Genomic DNA, 25,031 nt, shown 5'->3' on the forward strand with positions numbered 1-25,031 from the left:
ATTAGTATGGAAAACACTTTTTTCAATTTTTTTGATGGGCCGCCCGCTTATTCGGTTCTATTTGATGCCCTGATGCTCTGGACAAAATTTCAGCCAAATCGGTCAACGTTTGGGCGGTGCTAAACTCGTTGGAAGTTTATATGCAAAAATGTATGCAGAAACATCCAAAAACAGTAAATTTCAGCTGGACTACACAACTTACGATGAAGAACTATGAAGCTCATTCAGATTCTGGAGAATTTAATACAGAATGTTATGCAGAAAACCGCGAGAAGATTAGAGTTTGCCCGGCTAAGTTATTAGTATTTTTCTGAAGTGGGGTTTGAGCAAATTTCGTTTCTTTTACCTTTGAAAAGAAATAAATTCACCCCTACAACACTCCAGTAAAATGCTAATATCTTTGCGTAATAATCTCTAATCTTCTCGCGGTTTTCAGCATAACATTCTGTATTTAATTCTGCAAGAACTGAATGAGTATCATGGTTCTTGATCGTAAATTGTGCCGTCCAACTGCAAATCACTGTTTTTGGATGTTTCTGCATACATTTTTTCCCTTATAAACTTCCAACGAGTTTAGCACCACTCAAACGTTAACCGATTTGGCTGAAATTTTGTCCAGAGCATCAGGGCATCAAATAGAACCGAATAAGAGTGCGGCCCATCAAAAAATTGAAAAAGTGTTTTTTGAAACCTGGTATGGGGCCCAAACAACCCATTCAACACAAAATCGTATATGATGCAACATTTGATGCTAAAGTGGAGGCGACATAAGTACATATTGTATGGGAAAGTACCTATATGGCCTCCACCTTAGCATCTTATGTGACATCATATACGATCTTGTGTTGACTGGGAATCGAAATTTCAGGCAATATGGGTCTGTAAAGTCTTTGGCAATCTTGGCGATAAAACCCAGCTGACGAGTGGCTTTAGAGATAACAGCCGAGCGATGTTCGTCGAACGAAAATTTAGCATCTAGCATAACACCTAAGTCCTTTACTTGTTGTACCCTGGTCAGCGATACTCCGTTATGCAATAGTCGAAAACAATTGGTGATGCAATGCGATGGAACGTTATCACCACACATTTAGGGACACTAACAACCAGCTTGTTATTGCTGTACCACACGATGAATACATTGAGCAGCGCTTGGAGGCGTTCACAGTCTTCAATTGAACGTACGATAAAAAACAGCTTCAAGTCGTCTGCATATACTAGCTTACAACCACCTCACAGTAGCAACGTCACGTCGTTGAAGAACAATGTGAACAAGAGAGGACCGAGATTGCTACCTTGCGGGACCCCAGACGTATTAGAAAAAGTCGTCGAAAAACAGGAGCCAATTTTCACACGCAATGCTCTGCCAGTTAGATACGAATTCAGCCAGGACAGTAGTTGTACGGAGAATCCAAGTCGAGATAATTTACGAAGAAGTATACGGTGGTCAATTTTATCAAAGGCAGCTTTCAGGTCCGTGTAGACGACATCGATCTGCGCATTATCCTCGATCTGTGTTATGCACGTCGATGTAAATTCCATCAAGTTAGTAGAAACTGATCTACAGGGCATAAATCCATTCTTGTCAAAGGAAATGTGATTTAGAGTGACCTCGAGAATCACACTACTCACTATGATTTCGAATAATTTAGAAACAGCTGAAAGGTTAGTTATCCCTCGATAATTCTTCACGTTACGACGATCACCCGTTTTGTATACCGGCATCATTACCGATTGTTTCCATACGTAAGGAATTTTTCCTTCGGCGAATGAACGGTTGAAAATGTGGCACAAGGGTTGTGTAAGAGCTCTTATGCAGCGACGAAATATTACGGCTGGAATGCCGTCCGGTCCAGGAGAGTAGGAATTCTTTATCTTTGATGCTGCCACCATAATCATTTCTGGGGTTATCGTAAACGTTTTGAGGTCAACTGCATTCATCGGAACGTTTAGAGCCGCTAACTCAGCTTCTTGTGCAGAGGCTACGTCGGTCGAGAAAACTGATGAAAAATGCTTGGCGAACAACTTACAGGACATTGCAGCTGAACTAGATTCCGTTTCATCTAGGTAAACGGTTGATGGGACAGATTCAGACTTTCTCTTGGAATTTACAAAACTCCAAAATCCTTTAGGGTTTCTTCTTAAGTTTGACTGAACTCGTAACACATGCGATTTGTACAAAGATGCGTTCAGATGGCGGTATGCATTACTGGCTCGATGAAAGCAACGTACTGTCTCCGGTGTACGTAAGTTTCGAAGCTTACGTTGCAGTGCATTACGTGTGCGTTTCAGTTCCTTTAATTCACGGGTGCTCCAAGCAGGTGACGCTGCAGGTCGTTTATGTGGTACATTAGAGTGCAGCCACGACACGATTTCTGCACAAAACGTCTCTGCCATTTTGTCCACACTATTCGATGAGAGACTTTGCGTCCAGTTAACAGTCAGCAAATAGTTTTGCAACGCCGTGAAATCAGTTTTACGGAAATTTAGTGAGGCATCCGGCGGTACATGTAACGAATCATTGTTAGTTGTTACGGCTGGAATTGAAATTTCAAGCGATGGATGTTGAGAGTCCAGTGGAATCAAAGGAGCAGTGCAGCAATCTACAACAGCAGGGCACTCGTACGAACAGAATCACAAATCCAGTGTACGGCCGAGCAAGTTACGCACAAGTAGACCTGTGCGCCGCCGCGCCACGCCGCCGCCGCCGACACTTATTGACGTACGCCGACGCCGGTCAAGGTGTCGGCGGCGCGCCATACGCCGGTTGGCTCGACGCCGCCGAATTTCGTATTTCACGCCGATGATTGGCCAACACAAAAATCACAGTATGCAGATCGTTTGCATCTGTCGATCCAAGGCAACCTATCAGACATTAATTAAATAGCTGTTATACCTTTAGCAGATTTGTTTGCTTCTATCTCTGTCACTTTTACCCGCATTGGCGTGTTAAATGTTAGATCATCCAAGATCTTTTTGGCTACAGAAAGCAATAATGGTAACTTGACTTCTAAAGCTGGAACCCGATGGGGTACGTGACCCACCAAATTGAGCATTTCCTTCACTCTCCTTGTACTTAAATAGCCAGAATTGTTCTAAAAATAACGGTTTCGATTTATTTTGATAAACAATTCCCAAAGGAAGTCCTAGAGGAAGTTCTGAAGGAATACCTGAAGAAAATTCTTAGAGTCTTGAGGAATTTCGGAATTTATCTCCGTCTGGAAGATTTTCTGAAGGAATCCCTGGAGAAAATTCCGAAGGAATTCTTGGAGGAATGTCCAAAGAAATTCTTTAAGAAATTTAAGTATGTCGATAATTCCTTTGGAAGATCCTTTGAAAATTGCTCATTGTCAGAATTAATCGTAGGAGAGTTTTTTAAGAATCTCCAGAAAAATTGGTTTCATTTGTGGAGGTTTTTTGAAGGAATTCCTGGAGAAATTCCCGATCGAGTTCCTGACGGAATTTTTGTAGGTATACTAGAATGATTTTCTTGATGACTTACCGAATAAATTTCCAATTTTCAAAGGAGCTCCTGCAGTAAGTTCCCAAGGAATTCTTGAGAATATTCGAATATCCGCAATCTCAGGCATAGTAGCGGGTCACTTTTTAGTGACTTGGCCACTTTTTTGGGCAAGTCACGAAAAAGTCTCTTTTTTCGAGCTCAAATCACTAAAGTCACTATTTTCAACTATTTTGAAACTTTTGGCTATTTTTAATTTTGGCCAATTAGAAGAGCTCATGGTGGAAATTGAATGACCGATCGGAAAAAATGACCGCTAAGTGCCTTTTGGTCCGAAAGTTGCTATTAACTTCTTCGTGACTTAATATTCGCTTTGAAACTTGACCTACCGTTTAACTTGGTGTTCTTATGAGATTTTCGACAATAATTTATTGAAAGGGTTTTATGTCATGGTTTATAAACTATAAGTGATGCAAACACACATGCGCACAGAGATTTGTTGATTTTATAAGTTTTTTTTCAAAAGCTATTAAATTTCAATTCGTATCAATTGAACTGTTTACGTTCAGATTAATATTTTCAATTTTAGATATACTTTCCAGTGTTTCGAGGAAACTGAGAGTGAGCAAGGGGTTGGTAGAAAGGTCATTAATGCATTCCTTAAGCAAACATGCATGCCTCCCATTTTTTGTAACAAGTAAATATATCAATTTTGTAGCATAAAATGAATCGAAATATTAAAATCTGCATCTGTGTTTGATAATGTAATGGGATTTGAGGCGGTTTATTGATTACGTATCAATACTTGTGAATTTTTAAAAATATATTCAGATGATATACATCTGAAACTGAAAACGCATAAATTTTGGATACTCAAATATAAAAAATCGTGAAAGTTTAAAAAATTTGATGATTTTGAATTTGGCACACACCGTATGACATACCGAACAAACTGCATGTTCAGACATGTCATTAACAAAAAAAAAAAGATTTTGAAATGATTCTTTGATCTCTGGCAAAAATCTGTGCTGTAACTATTTCTAAAATAATATAATTTCGACGCAAATACTACAGTTTTTATGAGACGGGGAGAAAATTGTTGTTTTTTTTGTTAAATAGATTATAATTTCGATTGCCGTACAAAGCTTTTGGAATGTATAAAAAAGTTTGGTTCTAGCTTGCTTTTTTTCTTTTCTTTCTTAAAACTTCTTTTCAAATTGTAGCTACATCCAAGATACAATGCATAACATAAACAATTTTAGTTTCAGTATGTTTGGCCATGAAGAATAGAAAGTCTTTAGCGATAAAATATAAATAATTGAAAAGATTTTTAACATTACCATTTTTTTCATGGATTAATTGAATTTGCTTGAAGTAATGAAGCTCATGAGTTTCCTTAATATTTTTTGAAATCATAAGAGGGCAAACCCTTAATTGAGGGTCAAACTCAAAGGGGTTAAGTGACAAAATCTGTCAAGTTTATCAATATTTTTTCATACAAATCGTATGAAGATTTAACAAAAAACTAATATACTGGGAATTTTTATTTTTTTTTACAAATACCGTACAAAGTATATCAATATATTGACGCAAATTTTTAAAACCAAAGCATTTTTTGCTATAGTCAACTCAAAGTTGACCAAAATGTCACACCCTTTTGCTTCTCACCCACTCAATTGTTTACCCAGTTAACCAACATGTTTCGTACAAAGGAGTCGTTTTTTTACGCAGGTGATTGGTATTTCCCGTAAACTTTGTAAACTTATGTGGAATTTAACCCGCGTAAAAACTAGTCTGGAAAAGCTTGTAGGAAACATGCTTTTATTTATTATCAGACTAAGGCCGGAGTGGCCTGTGCTGCACATAAAAGACTTCTCCATTCAGCTCGGTCCATGGCTGCACTTCGCCAACCACGCAGTCTGCGGAGGGTCCGCAAATAGTCCTTCTCCTGATCGATCCATCTTGCCCGCTGTGCACCTCGCCTTCTGGTTCCCGTCGGATCGTTGTCGAGAACCATTTTCACCGGAGAACTGTCCGACATTCTGGATACGTGCCCGGCCCACCGTAGATTTACGATTTTCGCGGTGTGAACGATGGATGGTTCTCCCAACAGCTCATGCAACTCGTGGTTCATTCGCCTCCTCCACGGAAACATGCGCGCGTAGTTTTATTTTATCGGAATTGCTTAATTTTCCACGGACACTTTATTATTATGCTTACTAGTAAGTTGTCCATTTATGTTCATAAATTTCATGATTTCATAATGTAGATTTACTGCTCCTCGACTTCATCTCATAGCTCCTATGTTCATCCCAAGAAAAACAAAGCAATAAAAATGAATTCAATTTGTTTCTTATACTTGTGATTTTTTAAACAGTGAGCATACGTTTGTGAAAAGTTACAATGAATATTGTGCTGTTTTTGTTTGTTTCGCGATGAGATGAATATATGTTTAGTGAAATATGAAAAAGGAACAGTTCCCCTTATGAATATACTTTGGGATGCATTTTTACAAGTTTTATAAAGAAAGTTAGTTTCTAAAATTCTTTATAACGTTGCTATATTTTCCATAACAACAGAGATTCCGACCGCAGACTTATAAACTTGATGAGTCGAAATAATTCTATGTATGAGAAATAATTAAATAAGTACCATTGCCACATAAAAGTCAATTTTTTGTCACTTCAACTGAAAGTGACTATTTGCACACTCTTTCTGGAACTGAAAGTCACTATTTGGTCCCTTTTTTCGTCAGCATTGGTCACTAAAGTCACTATTTTGAACGACATTGGTCGCTACCTGCCCTGCAATCTCGATATTTTGGGAGTTTTGCTTGGCATGTAGTTTTGATTCTAGAGTCAAAACTTTCTATTTAAATTCCAATAGCTGTTTGGAAAATCTATTTCAAATTGCTCCGTAAATTACTTTCAGAATTCCTTCAGAAACTCATTTTAAAATTCTGTTCGAAATTCTTTTCCGGTTCTTTTCGGTTATTCCTTCAACAATTGAATCGAGAATTTCTTCAAATCTCTTTGGAAAAGCCACTCAGAAACCCCTCCGGAAAGGCATTTGTAAAATTTTCAGAAATTTTTTTGGAACTTTGGAATTCCAGGAAGGCTTTAGAAAATTACTTCAGTAAACCATACAAAAATACTGCAGGAATAGATTCGGAAAGAATTCGAATTTGGAGAAATTTCTAAAGGTATTTGAGAGTTGAACTTATTTTCAAATAAAAAAACACCTAAAAACGTTTTTAAAAAAATGAAGGAATTTACAAACAAAATTTCCGAAGATTTCCCAATAGAAATTCTGAAGAGATTCCCGAAATAATGCTTAAAGTTATTAAAAGGAAATTTTCGAAGTTCTACAGGAATTTCTGGAAGAGTTGGTAAAGGAATATCCGAAGGGATTCCTATAAGAAATATGAAAAGAAGTCCTGAAGAATTCCAGAGGGAAATTTCGAAAGAATACCAAAAATATCTTCCTAGAGTTTCCGAAGAAATGTTTTGAGAAATTGCTGAAAGATTTTCTATTAGAAATTTACGAAGGATTTCTCCCAAATGTATTTTCGAATGTATTCCTAAAACAGTGTCCGTAGGTATTCTCATAGAACTTCTTGAAGGATTTTCCATGGGTATCTAATTCTCAAAGGAATTTTCAAAGGAATCCCTAAAAATAGTTTCGAATGAATTACTGAAGAAATTCCCAAAAGACTCCGTAAAGGAATTTCCGAAGAAATCCCTCAAGTAGAAGGAAATTCCTGATGGAACTTTTGAAGAAATTTCGGAAAGAATTTCCGAAGAAATACCCTAATAAATTTTCAAGGTAATTCTTGGTGGAAGTTCTGAAGGAATTCATTAGGAAAATTTTAAATTAATTCTTATAAGTCCTTTCTCGAATTTTCTGAGGAATATCTTGAGAAATTTCCACACGAATTTCTGGATTTATATCCGAAATACTTTCCAATGAACTCATGTGCTGTGATGCGGAAATGTCCTAGTGGACGATGTAGTGTAAACTTTTGCTGTGGAGATACAAGGATGTTCCCCCATCAGTCTGACTGAGGCTAGCAATTGTATAAAAAACCCTAAAATTCATAGAAAACATGAAATGCCTTGCTGCGTGATTTTTTTTCTCAGCTCAAAATTCTTCACGCCGATTCACGCCGCCGCCGCCGCCGCCGAACATTGCTTACGGCGTGACGCCGCCGCCGGTGTAAAAATGGCCTTACGCCGCCGCCGTTCACAAATACTTCGGCGCACAGGTCTACGCACAAGATTGCCTTGACCGAGATTGAGGTAATCCATTCCGTCAAATTGTAATCGCCGCAAATAAGTAGCGTATCAGTTGGCGACCCCATGTCAATTAACTCCTAAACGGAAGCCAAATGCTTGTTGATTGTATCAACATCTTTGCTTCTATCTGGCGGAATATATACTGCACACATACGCACAATCCTGCCTTTAAGGGAAGCAGAGAAGCAGGGAAAACAGAGGCCTGTTCCAATCCGCGACCATTGACTGTTACGATGTGAGTGCTGGTATAACGATGAGAAACAGCAATGAACACGCCACCGAAACGAGATTTTCTGCTATTGCGGGGGGATCAATCACATCGATACACATTGAATGCTCTTCCAAATAATTGAAGATCGTTGATGCTGTCGTCTAATCCAGTCTATGTTAGCATTCATTCCGTTACCGCCAAAAACAAGTCGCATTTGATAATACAACAATATCTTACTCTCGTCTGGCATTGATTGATTATGGCTGGAAGGCAAGTAATTATCAGGTATCGAACGCTCATTAATTTGAATATACTCGCCTAGGGACGCATGTCGGAAGTCACCTCTGCCCACACCGACCACAGGACCGGGACGATGGATATCAGCAAAAAGCGCGACTGGGTCGGGAGGCATTGTGACTTCCTCAATGCTTGTGTCATGCTGTCCCGGTTCCAATGCAGCAACGTGATAGAGAACAGCTGGGCAAGTACTTAATATTAGGTACTTTTCACTCAAATCGGGGGTTTAGCGAGGGAACCCATAATTAGGTAATTTTTCTTTGAAATTAAGTAAAATTTACTTAATATTAAGTGAAATATACCTAATTTTGAATAGAAACTAACCAAAAGTTTGGAAAATTTTACTTTTGTAGACATGAGATTACTTAACGTTGGGTTCCCACACTTTATTGCCCTTGTTGAGTGGTTTCGCTCTTCATTTTATGACAACAAATGGAGATGCAAGAGAAAAAAGTACCTAAAATTATGTACTTTTTTCTAACCGTGTAGTGCAGCGGTGGCGGTGCTTCCAATGGCGGATCGAATATCTCTCCAGTCATCTTCAAGAGACGCTGCGCCTAGCTGCTCTTCCGTTGGGAGTGCCACTTCCAGTTGCTGCGCGTAGTCTTGAGCTAGTCTACCGTCTTGTAGCCGCCCAATGTTTAGTCACGACGAACGCCTCCGACGCGTGATGTACATCGACGAGTGTTTTGAGCGCAGACATACTGCACCAAGGTAGTGATCGGACAATATTCGCACTGCGGTAAGTGCGGAAGCTCGTTTTGTCGGAGAAGAATTTACCGTGGATTAAAACGTGGTCGATTTGGTTTTCCGTTTGTTGATTATGTGATTTCCATACCCATTATTCTGACTGTACCATTTAGTTTATTCTGGCTGTACAGATAATAGATTTCACCGAGTTGCGGATTTATTTATACGGATTTATACGAATTAAAGTCACTCATTTCAAATCTCGAGCCACTTGGTCCCCTTTCCCAGCACTCGAACGTACCTAGTTCGGTTCCCATTCGCTTTCTTCTATACGTACATGATCCTGCCACCGCAATTCAATTCACGTTACGTTACACAAACCTCGACATCTAATCAACTGCTGCTAGTGCAGCAAAAACTAAGTACCCTCCCCCGCACACAGCTTTCTGGCGGAGAGATTCATCACTGACGGAAGTGTACCCTTAGGAGAGCCCATACGCGTGGTTACTTTCCATCAGACCGCGATTTGTATCGGTTGGTCGTAAACCACACGCTAGTCGAAGGTAGTGTGAATAAAATCGAATTTTTCGGTGCATCGTTTGAGGTCCAACACCAGTGGACAGAAAGAATAAATTGGATTTATTGGTTGTGGTCATTCGGATAGAAAATGTTCAAAGAAGCATGTGATCCCCTGAAGCATACCAGCATGTATCAGAGGGCGGAAGAAGGTTGTGTTTTCTTAAATTCCAACGAATATTCAAATAAAGTGATTCCTTAAGTTATTTATATACCCAGATGTAAAGCATAAACATAAGAACCTGAACCTATTTTAATTCTGCAATGTTGATGTAAAAAAAATGTTATTATATGTTGCCATAGAACTTGTAGTTTCTACCCCGTCACTTTTCATAAAACGAGTTAGTGCTATCTCATTTAATTCCAACACTTGATTGTAACTTTACAGATTCGTATATCGACCTCAACGAGAGGCCCTCCTTAGCCGTACGGTAAGATGCGCGGCTACAAAGCAAAACCATGCTGAGGGTGGCTGGGTTCGATTCCCGGTGCTGGTCTAGGCAATTTTCGGATTGGAAATTGTCTCGACTTCCTTGGGCATAAAAGTATCATCGTGCCAGCCTCATGATATACGAATGCAAAAATGGTAGCATGGCTTAGAAACCTCATATGTCATAACTGTGGAAGTGCTTAATCAACACTAAGCTGCGAGGCGACTCTGTGTGGGGATGTAATGCCAATAAGAAGAAGAAGAAGAAGAAGATATCGACCTCAACAGTAAAGCCGTTCTTCAGTGTCTTGTACTTGACTCGACTTATTAAGGTCAAAATACATATCTGTAGAGTTACAATCAAGTCTTGGAAATCAATGGGAAAGTGGTAACCCATCCAATGACAAAAATAAACGACTAACAAGCCCTTGATGATTTGCCTATCATTCCACCCCATGTTTGATTAGAATATGAAGTTGTACAGCGATAAAATTGTTTGATCAGACAGAAGATCTGAAATATCTAATTGATTGCTTTTTAATCGGTTTTGTTGCAGACAGTGAGGACAGCGATGGAGAAGGAGGGCTTGGTAACGTCAGCCGCGTCATCATTAGACCCCCGGGTAAGTAATTGTTATTAAGGAAGCAGGAAATCACCAGGTTAATCGTTTTCCAAATTTAATAATAGTACAGACTGAACAAAAAAAATGATGAATTCACATAGTCCGTAAAAGCACAACATTACCATGCCTGAGATGCGGTGGGATCGAACATTACCTTGCCTGAGCAAAGGTGGGATCGAATCGAGGTTTATTTAAGGGGATCTTTCGGGTTGGAATTGTTTAACTACTCTGGGCTTAGAATATCATCGTTCTTGCCACAGAGTATACAAATTCATGCATTTGTTCGCATTCAAATTAATAACTGTGTAAGAGCAGCTAGACCACCAAGTTGACAGCCGAATACAAGCCAATTGCCAAAATTAATACGCTTGCAAAAAACTCTGATTAATCCACCTTTCTCGCACATTATGAAAGTAGTATTTTGATCATAAGCTCATTGTCCGATTTGGCCAATTTTCAATAGGAAACAATGATACAGCATTCATCATCGAATGCAACTTACTGCGAGCAAATCGCTTAAGCATAAGTGTCCAAAAAGTGGGCGAGACTTGTGTTTTTGGCCGATTTAGCCAATTTTCAATAGGAAACAATGGGACAAGATTCCCAGTCGAATGCAACTTATGCGATCAAATCGGTTAAGGGCAAGTGCCTATAAAGTTGGCGAGACTTTTTGCGCACACACATGCACACACCGACATCACCTCAAATCGTCGAGCTAAGTCGATTGATATACATATAACACTATGGGTCTCCGGGCCTTCTATACAAAGTTTGGAGCGTATATATAGCCTTTACGTATACTTTTTATACGAGATAGGCAAAAACGTAGAAGAAGATTTTGCCGATCAGGTTTACCGAATGCATCTTTTTATGGGCCGGCCTAAAATGACCTAAATTTCTAATTAATGATTGTTATTTGTCACCCAACCAGGGGATGGCAGATTTTAATACAGTTCTGCATAAGAACCTTACAGAAACTGTATAATAATTGGGCATACACAATTCTGTAAGCTTTTTATACAAATATTGTATTAAAATAATACAGATTTGTATTATTTTAATACAATATTTGTATAAAAAGCTTACAGAATTATATATGCCCAGATTTTTTACAATAATTGTCAGATTTGTTTTTTGGGTGTATGTATGTTCACTGAAATGGCACGTTTTAGTTTGAAACAAGGTTATAAATAATACTAATTAATGATTTTGAGTGTATTACTTCTACGTGAAACGATTTACAATGATATGAAAATGCTAATATCATCTTCCAAACTTAGACGTACATGTTCATGATAGCATTAGAGGCGAAAGTATAGAATTGATAGTTCCGTTAGGATACGGGTTAGGAAGCGAGTTCTGGGGCTTGCTTAAGATGTGGTGGGATTTGGCAGTGAACCCTGTTAAACCTCTATAAAAAGCTGCATGTATCCGCAACGCTAAACAGGACAGGATGATCTACGATGAATTACATCCCCGCAACTTCGACGTCGTGGCGCTGCAGGAGATTTGCTGAACAGGACAGAAAGTGTGGAGAAGCGGGCATCGAGCGGCTACCTTCTACCAAAGCTGTGGCACCACCAACGAGCTGGGAACCGGCTTCATAGTGCTGGGTAAGATGCGCCATCGTGTGATTGGGTGGAAGCCAATCAACGCAAGGATGTGCAAGCTGAGGATTAAATGCCGTTTCTTCAACTATAGCATCATCAACGTGCACTGCCCACACGGGAGACCCGACGACGAGAAAGAAGCGTTCTACGCACAGCTGGAGCAGACATACGATGAATGCCCACTGCGGGACGTCAAAATCGTCATCGGTGACATGAACGCACAGGTAGGAAGAGAGGAAATGTATAGACCGGTCATCGGACCGGATAGTCTGCACACCGTATCGAATGACAACGGCCAACGATGCATAAACTTCGCAGCCTCCCGCGGAATGGTAGTCCGAAGCACCTTCTTTCCCCGCAAAAATATCCACAAAGCCACATGGAGATCACCTAACCAAGAAACGGAAATCCAAATCGATCACGTTCTAATCGACGGTAAATTCTTCTCCGACATCACGAACGTCCGCACTAACCGCAGTGCGAATATTGAATCCGACCACTACCTCGTTGCAGTATGCCTACGCTCAAAACTCTCGACGGTGTACAACACGCGTCGAAGTCGGACGCCGCGGCTTAACATTAGGCGGCTACAAGACGGTAGACTAGCCCAAGAATACGCGCAGCACCTAGAAGTGGTACTCGCAACGAAAGAGCATCTAGGCGCAGCGTCTCTTGAAGATGGCTGGAGAGATATTCAATCCGCCATTGGTAGCACCGCAACCGCTTCACTTGGCACGGTGCCCCCGGATCAGAAAAACGACTGGTATGACGGCGAATGTGAGCTGTTAGTAGAAGAGAAGATTGCAGTATGGGCGAGATTGCTACAACACCGCACGAGAGCGAACGAGGCGCGATATAAACAGGCGCGGAACAGACAAAACTCGATTTTCCGAAAGGAAAGAGCGCCAGCAGGAATATCAAGACCGTGAAGAGACGGAGCAACTTTACCGCGCTAATAACACACGAAATTTCTATAAGAAGTTAAACAGTTCACGTAAAGGCCACGTGCCACAGCCTGATATGTGTAAGGACATAAACGGGAACCTTCTTACGAACGAGCGTGAGGTGATCCAAAGGTGGCGGCAGCACTACCAAGAACACCTGAATGGCGATGTGGCAGACGAAGATGGCGGTATGGTGATGGACCTGGGAGAACGCGTGCAGGACACATGACTTCCGGCTCCGGATCTCCAGGAAATCCAGGCGGAGATAGGCCGGCTGAAAAACAACAAAGCCCCTGTGGCTGACCAACTACCAGGAGAGCTATTTAAGCACGGTGGTGAGGCACTGGCTAGAGCGCTGCACTGGGTCATTATCAATATTTGGGAGGAGGAAGTTTTGCCGCAGGAGTGGCTGCAAGGTGTCGTGTGTCCCATCTACAAAAAGGGCGATAAGCTGGATTATAGCAACTACCGCGCAATCACATTGCTGAACGCTGCCTACAAGGTACTCTCCAAAATTCTATGCCGTCGACTAGCACCAATTGCAAGGGAGTTCGTGGGGCAGTACCAGGCGGGTTTTATGGGCGAACGCTCCACCACGGACCAGGTGTTCGCCATTCGCCAAGTACTGCAGAAATGCCACGAATACAACGTGCCCACACATCATCTATTCATCGACTTCAAAGCCGCATATGATCATTTCATTCATTTATTTAGTCTACATCTAAACAGATAACACTGAATCAACAATTTGACGCCACAATGCACGGTTCGAGGCCGCATCTCTCCATCCTCGGATACGCCCCACGCTCGCCAAACGACTTGGTCTGCCCATCTCGCTCGCTGCGCTCCACGCCGTCTCGTACCTGCCGGATCGGAAGCGAACACCATATTTGCAGGGTTGCTGTCCGGCATTCTTGCAACATGTCCTGCCCATCGTACCCTTCCGGCTTTAGCTACCTTCTGGATACTGGGTTCGCCATAGAGTTGGGCGAGCTCATGGTTCATTCTTCGCCGCCACACACCGTCTTCTTGCACACCGCCAAAGATGATCCTAAGCACCCGTCTCTCGAATACTCCGAGTGCTTGCAAGTCCTCCTCGAGCATTGTCCATGTTTCATGTCCGTAGAGGACAACCGGTCTTATAAGCGTCTTGTACATGACACATTTGGTGCGGTGGCGAATCTTTTTCGACCGCAGTTTCTTCTGGAGCCCGTAGTAGGCCCGACTTCCACAGATGATGCGCCTTCGTATTTCACGACTAACGTTGTTGTCAGCCGTTAGCAAGGATCCGAGGTAGACGAATTCCTCGACCACCTCGAAGGTATCCCCGTCTATCGTAACACTGCTTCCCAGGCGGACCCTGTCGCGCTCGGTTCCACCCACAAGCATGTACTTTGTCTTTGACGCATTCACCACCAGTCCAACTTTTGTTGCTTCACGATTCAGGCGGGTGTACAGTTCTGCCACCTTTGCAAATGTTCGGCCGACAATGTCCATGTCATCCGCGAAGCAAATAATACAATCGCATATGATACAATCGATCGAGACCAGCTATGGCAGCTAATGCACGAACACGGATTTCCGGATAAACTGACACGGTTGATCAAAGCGACGATGGATTGGGTGATGTGCGTAGTTCGAGTTTCAGGGACATTCTCGAGTCCCTTCGAAACCCGCAGAGGGTTACGGCAAGGTGATGGTCTTTCGTATCTGCTATTCAACATCGCTTTGGAAGGGGTAATAAGAAGAGCAGGGATTAACACGAGTGGTACAATTTTCAATAAGTCCGTCCAGCTATTTGGCGTCGCCGACGACATAAATATAATGGCACGTAACCTTGAGAAGATGGAGGAAGCGTACATCAGACTGAAGAGGGAAGCCAAGCGGATCGGACTAGTCATTAACACGTCGAAGACGAAGTACATGATAGGAAGAGGTTCAAGAGAAGACAATGTGGGCCAACTACCGCGAGTTTGCATCGGTGGTGACGAAATCGAGGTGGTAGAAGAATGTGTGTACTTGGGCTCACTGGTGACTGCCGAAAATGATACCAGCAGAGACATTCGGAGACGCATAGTGGCTGGAAATCGTACGTACTTTGGACTCCGCAAGACGCTCCGATCGAAGAGTTCGCCGCCGTGCCAAACTGACAATCTACAGAACGCTCATTAGACCGGTAGTCCTCTACGGACACGAGACCTGGACGATGCTCGTGAAGGACCAACGCGCACTTCGAGTTTTCGAAAGAAAAGTGCTGCGAACCATCTATGGTAAGGTGCAGATGGCGGACGGTACGTGGAGGAGACGAATGAACCACGAGTTGCATCAGCTGCTGGGAGAACCATCCATCGTTCACACCGTGAAAATCCTACGATTGCGGTGGGTCGGGCACGTGGCCAGAATGTTGGACAGTAACACGGTGAAAATGGTTCTCGACAACGCACACTGGTTTAGAAGCCCCCAAAACGTGCGTTTTTTAGTTTTCGACCTGAAAACTACATTTTAGAGTCATGATGTCTTCAGAAGAGTTGAAGTATATTTCTTGGGCTTTCTTTTGATAAGAAAATATCAATGATCTATCCACCTTGAAGGGCGATATGAAATAAAAAAATTACGCAAATGTACAAAAGCAGTAATTGTTCTCTGCAATGTTATAAAGAATGTGAATTGGAACATCTTTTCTGATGACACAATATTGGACAAACGGTTTTGTAAGGAATTAGAGCACGTTTTGTATGAATGACCCCCAAAAATCATATTTTGAGCATAACTTTTTTGGAAATGATTTTAGCACTATGGTTTATTCTAGAAAGTTGTGCATAATGACAAAAAACATGTTTGTCTAGAAGACTACTTTGATCTATCTTGTAACCTGTCAAAGTTATTAAGGAATTTTTAGAAAAATAGTCAATTTTCACATCAACACACCATGAAAAGCGGCAAGAGGCGGCAAGCCAAACAGCCACCATCTGAAAGATTCGGTTTTAAGCTACCGAATGCACAATGTTTTGTTTTGTTCCGTCGTGTTCCACTATTGTTTTGAATCAACTTAAAATAGTCCTTAATGTACGTTTTTCAGTACAACTGTTACGTAAACATTTAAAAAGTGGCTAACATGATTGGTTATTTATTGCATAGTAACAATCTCCATCAAGACGAAACAGCCACATTTAAGACGAATGGATGTCATTTGTCGAGATTGTAACCATGCAATAAATAACTAATCATGTTAGCCACTTTTTAATTGTTTACGTAACAGTTGTACTGAAAAACGTACATTAAGGACTATTTTAAGTTGATTCAAAACAATAGTGGAACACGACGGAACAAACCAAAACATTGTGCATTCGGTAGCTTAAAACCGAATCTTTCCGATGGTGGCTGTTTGGCTTGCCGCCTCTTGCCGCTTTTCATGGTGTGTTGATGTGAAAATTGACTATTTTTCTAAAATTCCTTAATAACTTTGACAGGTGACAGGTGATAGATTAAAGTAGTCTTCTAGACAAACATGTTTTTGTCATTATGAACAACTTTCTAGAATAAACCATAGTGCTAAAATCATTTCCAAAAAGTTATACTCAAAATATGATTTTTGGGGCTTATTCATACAAAAGTACTCTAATTCCTTAAAACCGTTTGTCCAATATTGTGTCTTCAGAAAGATGTTCCAATTTACATTCTTTAAAACATTGCAGAGAACAACCACTGCTTTTGTACATCTGCGTAAATTTTTATTTCATACCGCCCTTCAAGGTGGATAGATCATTGATATTTTCTTATCAAAAGAAAGCCCAAGAAATATCCTTCAACTCTTCTGAAGACATCATGACTCTATAATGTAGTTTTCAGGTCAAAAACTAAAAAACGCACGTTTTGGGGGCATATGAACCAGTGTGCAACGATCCGACGGACACAAGAAGGCGAGGTGCGCAGCGGGCAAGGTGAATCGATCAGGTGGAAGATGACTTGCGGACCCTCCGTAGACTGCGTGGTTGGCGACGTGTAGCCATGAACCGAGCCGAATGGCGAAGACTCTTATATACCGCACAGGCCACTTCGGCCTTAGTCTGATTAAATAAATAATAATAAATATCGCACGACCTTCCCTCTGCTAAACTCCCGTATGAAGGGGGAGGGAAGAATATCAGTGTGGAAGCTGATATATCTCCACTGGCCACTCCATTGGCTCCTTGCTTAACCGATTCAATACGGATGGGTCATAGGGTTTCTTACCCCATGCCCGGCCTAACATGCGTACGACTGCATTATTTAATTGATATTTATAACAGGAAACAACTTTTTTGCAATTCCTGATCATAATATCTGGTTTACAGTTCGTCTTTGAGTGATAAAACGGCCTACTTTTCCATACCAACGAAATGGGTGTTTTAATGAACATTATGCAACTCAAATGGGTTGCATAATATTCATTATAACACTCATTTGGATGCTATAATGAAAAACCAACATCAGAACAGTAGTTACATGACTCCATTTTGCTGAATTAGCTTCGGTAAGTGCTCAAATAGTGTAGTCTATGCGCCCCGTAATAAATTAAATAGTTTGGTGGATACGACATCAAAAATTTCCAAAGTCAAGTACATTTATCGCTTCACGGCTTATCGAGCTATGCAATGTGGCACGGTAACATAAAATCTGATTGTTCTCCGCATCAACATAATTTATTGGCAAGAATGATCATGTGGAGTAAATTAGACTGTATAATTTTGGTACAGATTTATCAAATTAAAGTCCATTTTCGTCATTGCAAAAAATAGCGTGTGCAACTCGTTGCAAAACTCGATTTTTTCAGCACTCGTAGTATTTATCCAACTCGGCAAGCCTCGTTGGATAAACGTACAACTCGTGCTGAAAAAATCATCTTTTTGCAACTTGTTGCACAAACTACTATTCCTGAATTTTGTGGGCCGTGTAACACTACAATGAGGTTTTTTCTGTTTAAAAAATTGCTATTCTTTCTAAACATCGTTTGAAAAGCTTTTATTTGATTTAAATCAACGAGGTGTATCACGTATTTCAGTCACAGCGTTTGCTTTTCCGGCATACTTCAACTTTAATTTTCACTCATTCTCTCAACATCTAAATTTCTCATTTTCTCTCGGGACAGTAGATGGTATTATTGATAATAATTTTCATTTGGTTGAGCAGATATAAACACTCATCCAAAATCCTTCCAAACAGTTGAAAACAATATTTTTTTCACTTTTTGAAATCAAGAGAATTATAAATAACATGATATTGTACGTGGATTTCCCTACTGGACCCGACCGTTCAAAATAGTCGCTCCTTGAACAGTCGTTAAAATCTCCGTTTTCACCTTCACATCCATTTTCACAGTAAAATCTGTCAAAACTGACAAGCCTGCCACGTGCTTTTGTCTGTTTTCCTCGGATTTCTCTTTCTTTTTCCGATGTTTTGACATCTGTTTTGACAGACAACTAGCAAAAAACAAGGCAATCTACCAAACATTTATTGAGTTCGGTAAACCTTGCTGCAAAAGGCCATAACACTGTTGACGATAAAAGGAACGAAAAAAATGTGGATGTTCAGTTCAAGAAAGCTGCTTATTCCTCTTCATCTGAACGTTAAAGCACAGACAAACAGACATAACACATTGAACATTCACTCATCAAATTCATCGTCATTTAAACCCTATCGACATCTGTTGAGTTCAGTTAGTTAGGCAAATCACGAACCAGATGGCGGTAGTGAGCAAATGTCAAACTCGAGCAAATTCGATGCGCACGCCACTAGTGGCCGATTGGCCAACTAATAATTATTTGAATTGACCAGTAAATCAGTGAACGATGGAAATTTGACGAGTGTTATGTCTGTTTGTCTGTGGTTAAAGTTCACGTTGTGTGTGTGTGTGTGTGTGTGCTTCATCCTCTACCCCTCACCCAGCCGGGGGTGTTGGACAAGTAGTATTGCGAATAATTTGATCAAATCTCATGCTCCGTAATGGTGCCCTTTTTGTTAGGAACGCTAGTAATATAAAAAGGATTCACTCCTAAAGCAAGATAAGTGTCTCAGGATGTGTAGGGGATTGGGATGTACTAGCTGTTCATAACAGGTGCAGCAAAACATCACAAGGACGCCCTTATTCGCACTAACTACTCAGGGAATAGAAGGTCAAGAAGAGCCACCGTTGCTAACTAAAGCGTGAACCGGATACCTGGGACTCCCACAATATCCGCGGCGATAGCAGCAAACGATGCCCTGTGCGTATTTAGTTTTCATATTTTATATAGCAAATCATATCAAGGTATGAACCGGAACGTGCTCACCAATTTTGTTTGTTTGTACGCTGTCTTCCGTCAAAACAGCTGCCAGCATCAGGACGCTCTTCAGGAAGGGCCAAAGTCACACTTCCGCTTATTATGCTCGAACCAAGCAGCGAAAGGGCAAAAATTACACGGCACAGCCCATGGTTACCTCCGCTCAGCCTTCGTGTACACCCCACTATATGATCCAGCTGTTGCGCTCCTATAATATTCATGGCTGAAACATCCGGGAAAACACCATACAACCGCTAATAACACACTAAACATAAATAAAATCATTAGCACTCCCGACACAAAAACAGAATTCAAAGAAAAAAAACTATTCAAATTGTCAAATTTATGCGAGCGCGAAAAAAAAAAAAAAAAAAAAAAAAAATCTGTGGTTAAAGTTCACGTTGTGCTACTTAAATTATTGTTCCGAACTTCTAACAAGAAGTTCGGTTCAAGTACTAGCCGTACTTCTAATCAGCTTGAAAATCAATATTATTCCGAACTATAAAGTTCACACCACGCTACTTTGGAACTTGTTCCGAACTTCTAATATCAAGTTCCACAAACCGAAATTGTTGTCAGCACAAAAGTTCACAAAATATTTTTTTCACTTCACAAGTACAAAAAAAAGTTCTGAATAGAGGACTTGCAAACACTCGGAGGATTCGAGAGACGGGTGCTTAGGACCATCTTTGGCGGTGTGCAAGAAGACGGTGTGTGGCGGCGAAGAATGAACCACGAGCTCGCCCAACTCTATTGCCTTTCACTAAGCCCCAAAGACGACCAGATGATGCCACGGTGCCCCGGTAGACCGTTATTATAAAATAAAAATGTCCATCAAAACCAAGTACAGGGCTCGATTCCTAGGGTAATTCTGCACCTCTGGACCAATTTTTTAAAAAATCCCTAGGAGGAATCTCGAGAAATCTTGATTTGAAATTTTTAATTAGGAAATTTCAAAATAATCTTTATTTTAATTCAATAATATTCCCAAAATACCTTCAAAGCCGTCCAAAAAGTGGTCGAAGTTGTTTTCAACCTGTTTGCATTTGTTACCTTTATGACAATTATGAATTTTTACATCTGATTAAGCTCACCAAACTGACTTAGGTATGTTTTTTGTATGTCTTGAAGCCGTCTATTTTCAAGAATGCTACATCTCGTTCAGAACCATTCATGAATTCACGTGCAGGCTGCAGATTCTTTGTTTTGAATTTTTTTTAATGTATTCACAAATGTATTCGAGCATCAGAAGTAAAGATTGGAGTACGGAAAAAATGATAAAAAAAAACCAACAGCTTAAAGATTTGTTTAAAGTAGTGTAGTTGTTTAGCATTATATAACAGGTTAGATCTTCGTCAGATGCTGTAACAATTGAATTGATTGAGCTTTATCATATTCTGAGATTTCCCCGCAAAAGGATCATCGGACTGGTAATGACTCTAAAGATGGCGGTAAGGAAAAGCTACGGTTTTCAAGCGTGAGCTCGGCATATATAATGAGATCTCGAAAACCAAGGAAAACATCAGGAAAAATGCACAAGGGAAAGAAAAAAATTACAAGCTTTGTGCATATTCTTTTGGGTTTTCAGTTACGACGAAGATAAAATATTCAATTTTTGAACTTTTAAAACACTTTAATAAAAAAACAAAATGAACCTTTGCTTATCTCCGTCGTTACACATCTAGTTCGGAATTGTTAATACGATTTGAAAGTTGCTCGAGAAGCGCCATGTTGAGTAAATTTATGGATGAACCAAGTACAGATGAGGCATCAACAAATTGCATAAATTTCACTAGAATCCCGATCTTTCGGATTACGTCATTACTCTGCTTAAACATTAACAATTTTCTAATTAATATTTCAATCAGCAGGTTCTGAATGATTTCTAAAAAGTGTACGCTAGATACAGTTCTTTGTAACTCGATCATGGTTTGGAGGAAGCAATTGATGGCTTTGCTAGCAGCTGGAAAAAGCCGCAGCTTCCATTCACGTCAATGTACCATATCTTGAATTATCATGTTCCAGAGTTCTGTAGAGGTACCGGAATAGGTTTTCGCTTACATATCAAACATGATTTTTCTAGTCCATTGATTAGAACTTTGACGAGATTTGGCAGCAAAGATAAGTGCTGTGATCGAGTATAACAGCTCTAACTACTATTATTCTACACGAACTCTGGTCTTACTTCTCTCCATTATGAACATAAACACTAAATTAAAATTAATTTTTACCTTTCATTCTATTAAAAATTGAAAGCAACACTTATACTAAACTCGAGCAAGTTAGCCATATAAAAACATACTTAAGTCAGTTTGGTAAGATAAGTCAGTTTTAAGTATTTATAGTTCTAATAAAGGTTACGCGTACTTAGGGCCATCTTTGGCGCTGTTCAAGAGAATTGTAAAAAAATTACAAGCTTTGTGCATATTCTTTTGGGTTTTCGGTTACGACGAAAATAAAATATTCAATTTTTGAACTTTTAAAAACACTTTAATAAATAAACAAAATGAACCTTTGCTTATCTCCGTCACTACATATCTAGTTCGGAATTGTTAATACGATTTAAAAGTTGCTCGAAAAGCGCCATGTTGAGTAAATTTATGGGTGAACCAAGTACAGATGAGGCATCAACAAATTGCATAGAGTTCACTAGAATCCCGATCATTCGGATTACGTCATTACTCTGCTTAAACATTAACAATTTTCTAATTAATATTTCAATCAGCAGGTTCTAAATGATTTCAAAAAAGTGTACGCTAGATACAGCTCTTTGTAACTCGATCATGGTTTTGAGGAAGCAATTGATGGCTTTGCTAGCAGCTGGAAAAAGCCGCAGCTTCCATTCACGTCAAAGTACCACATCTTGAATTATCATGTTCCAGAGTTCTGTAGAGGTACCGGAACAGGTTTTCGCTTACATATCAAACATGATTTTTCTAGTCCATTGATTAGAACTTTGACGAGATTTGGCAGCAAAGATAAGTGCTGTGATCGAGTATAACAGCTCTAACTACTATTATTCTACACGAACTCTGGTCTTACTTCTCTCCATTATGAACATAAACACTAAATTAAAATTAATTTTTACCTTTCATTCTATTAAAAATTGAAAGCAACACTTATACTAAACTCGAGCAAGTTAGCCATATAAAAACATTCTTAAGTCAGTTTGGTAAGATAAGTCAGTTTTAAGTATTTATAGTTCTAATAAAGGTTACGCGTACTTAGGGCCATCTTTGGCGCTGTTCAAGAGAATTGTGTGTGGCGGCGAAGGATGAAACAAGAGCTCGCCCAACTCTACGGCGAACCCAGTACCCAGAAGGTAGCTAAAGCTGGAAGGGTACGATGGGCAGGGCATATTTTAAGAATGCCAGACAGCAACCCTGCAAAGCTGGTGGTTACTTCCAACTGGCAGGTACAAGAAGAATTGAAGGACATCTATCTAGGTGGATTAATTAGGGTTTTTGGTGATATTTTGGATTCTTAAATGGATTCTTTTGAAATTTCTTGACTAAAAACTTCAAATCAAGATTTCTCGAGATTCCTCCTAGGGATATTTTTAAAAATTGGTCCAGAGGTGCAGAATTACCACAGGAATCGAGCCCTGTACTTGGTTTTGATGGACATTTTTATTTTATAATAACGGTCTACCGGGGCACCGTGGATGCGATACCGATCCCAGATGCCGAATACCATCAAATATGTTGCACGACTCGACACAAGTCAAAGTGGAGACCGTAGCAATGGAAAAAATGCGAAAAGCTAGCACAAATGATCACACGATCGATAAGTGGTGACTCAAAACTCAATAAAATCTCTCAGTATTACGATGTATCAATTCATGACGGTTTACTAATGCAAATTTGTACCATCTCGTGTATCTACATATTACTCTAAAACTGCCTCCTAACTTCTTCCGTTTTGCTTATCAACTAAACACTCACGATGACGGTGGGGGCCCCATCTCCTTCACCACACGACGTGGTACCATGCAGCCTGCCATGCCTACCTGCGCGCGATGCACTCAACGCAACACTCACGTTTCTCGCGCAACACTTGGCCCGACACAACGTTCCACTGCTGCCGTTCACACGATGCACTTTTGCTTGTTGCGTCCCTTGGACGTGACGAGTCTGAATGTCGCGCGACTACCACCTCGTTCAGATGATGTCGCGCCGTCTCCGTATGGCTTGCACTAATGCACTCTTTGTCTTGGCGTTGATGTGGCTGAGCCGAGTGGTTTGCCTCCGCTTGGATTTCACGCCGCACTCTCGCCCTCCTCGCGATCCTTAGTGGTTTATCCGTCGAGTGATGGTGGCTGGTCGGGCTAGCACAAAAGGCCCTCTGTCGAAGACGCACTATGTAAAGCAGATGCACTATTGTACCATAAATCTTTTACCTTTCGAAGGCCTTCAGGTGTCGCAACCTCCTAACGAACGGTGTGTTGTTCCTTCGGCCACTCTTACGCATGCATCGGTTCACCACCTAATTTATTGATGGTGTGTTTAACTATTAGATCTTGCTCAAATGCAACAGAAGGACTTATTACTTGTTCCAGAGACGTATTGTGTGCTCTGTATCCTGGGCTGGGATGCCTTTGATGGCTGAGTGCGTGCAATGAATCTGATAAACGTGAACAATTGTTTAAAGCTAATGGCCTAGATGTGGCTTCAATCTCATACCTCTTGGAATATGCCTTTGTTGTGTCGGTTCCACGTGCTCGAGTGCGATCCGTGTCGTATGCCTAGATTGACAAATTTTATCATATTCTCCTACTCAAGTGCATAGCTCTATGATATTTTACCTTGATCGAAGTTTATTTGGCCAGCGCCTTCTATATTTTTGTGGATATTTCACTTGAAACTGCTTTGTCTCAGAGGCATGTGCACTTGCCTCTGGATGATTGCACGGATCGAGCTATTGTGATCTTAACTATGGCTTTTCTGGTGTTGGATTTCTATTGTAAGCTGCTGCGAGCGAGATGGATAGTGTACGATGCGTGAGGGGTTTGACGATGTGTTGGCCGATAATACAACGTAATTGATAACGTTGATTCATTGTGGGCGATTCTGTTTGCGTTTTGTCGACGTAATTCCAAATATTGTAACAACTCTACGGCGAACCCAGTATCCAGAAGGTAGCTAAAGCCGGAAGGGTACGATGGGCAGGACATGTTGCAAGAATGCCGGACAGCAACCCTGCAAAGATGGTGTTCGCTTCCGATCCGGCAGGTACGAGACGGCGTGGAGCGCAGCGAGCGAGATGGGCAGACCAGGTGCAAAACGACTTGGCGAGCATGGGGCGTATCCGAGGATGGAGAGATGCGGCCTCGAACCGTGTATTGTGGCGTCAAATTGTTGATTCAGTGTTATCTGTTTAGATGTAGACTAAATAAATGAATGAATGAACTTTTTATAAACTTTAAGTTCAGAATCAAGCTCCATACGAACTTTTTGTGAACTTTCAAATTCAGAATCAGTTCGGTATGAACTTTTTGTGACATAAAGTTCACATTTAGTGCCATATTGGCATTATACGAACTTCCTAGTTCACATTTTATCCTAATTGAACTTATGGTGAACTTTGAGACAAGTGTCATA

The 25,031-nt window shown here is 40.6% G+C and overlaps 1 protein-coding gene and 1 long non-coding RNA gene across 2 annotated transcripts in view; one reads left to right on the plus strand and one right to left on the minus strand.

Annotated features, from left to right (window-relative positions):
• LOC134226607 (cytosolic carboxypeptidase 6) overlaps positions 1 to 25,031 on the plus strand; it is a 100,126-nt gene that overhangs the window by 69,788 nt on the left and 5,307 nt on the right. The window contains exon 3 of the mRNA XM_062707483.1: positions 10,513 to 10,578. Within this exon, the coding sequence (XP_062563467.1) occupies positions 10,513 to 10,578 (66 nt within the window). The remainder of the gene's footprint in view (positions 1 to 10,512; positions 10,579 to 25,031) is intronic.
• On the minus strand, positions 23,256 to 24,382 carry LOC134219657 (uncharacterized). Its single transcript, XR_009981626.1, has 5 exons — positions 24,236 to 24,382; positions 24,114 to 24,175; positions 23,981 to 24,054; positions 23,831 to 23,916; positions 23,256 to 23,775 (listed from the first exon to the last, which is right to left on the minus strand). It is a non-coding gene; the product is annotated as an uncharacterized LOC134219657 (long non-coding RNA).

The sequence above is a fragment of the Armigeres subalbatus genome, chromosome 3 (genome assembly GCF_024139115.2).
Source record: "Armigeres subalbatus isolate Guangzhou_Male chromosome 3, GZ_Asu_2, whole genome shotgun sequence".
NCBI classification, from domain to species: domain Eukaryota; kingdom Metazoa; phylum Arthropoda; class Insecta; order Diptera; family Culicidae; genus Armigeres; species Armigeres subalbatus.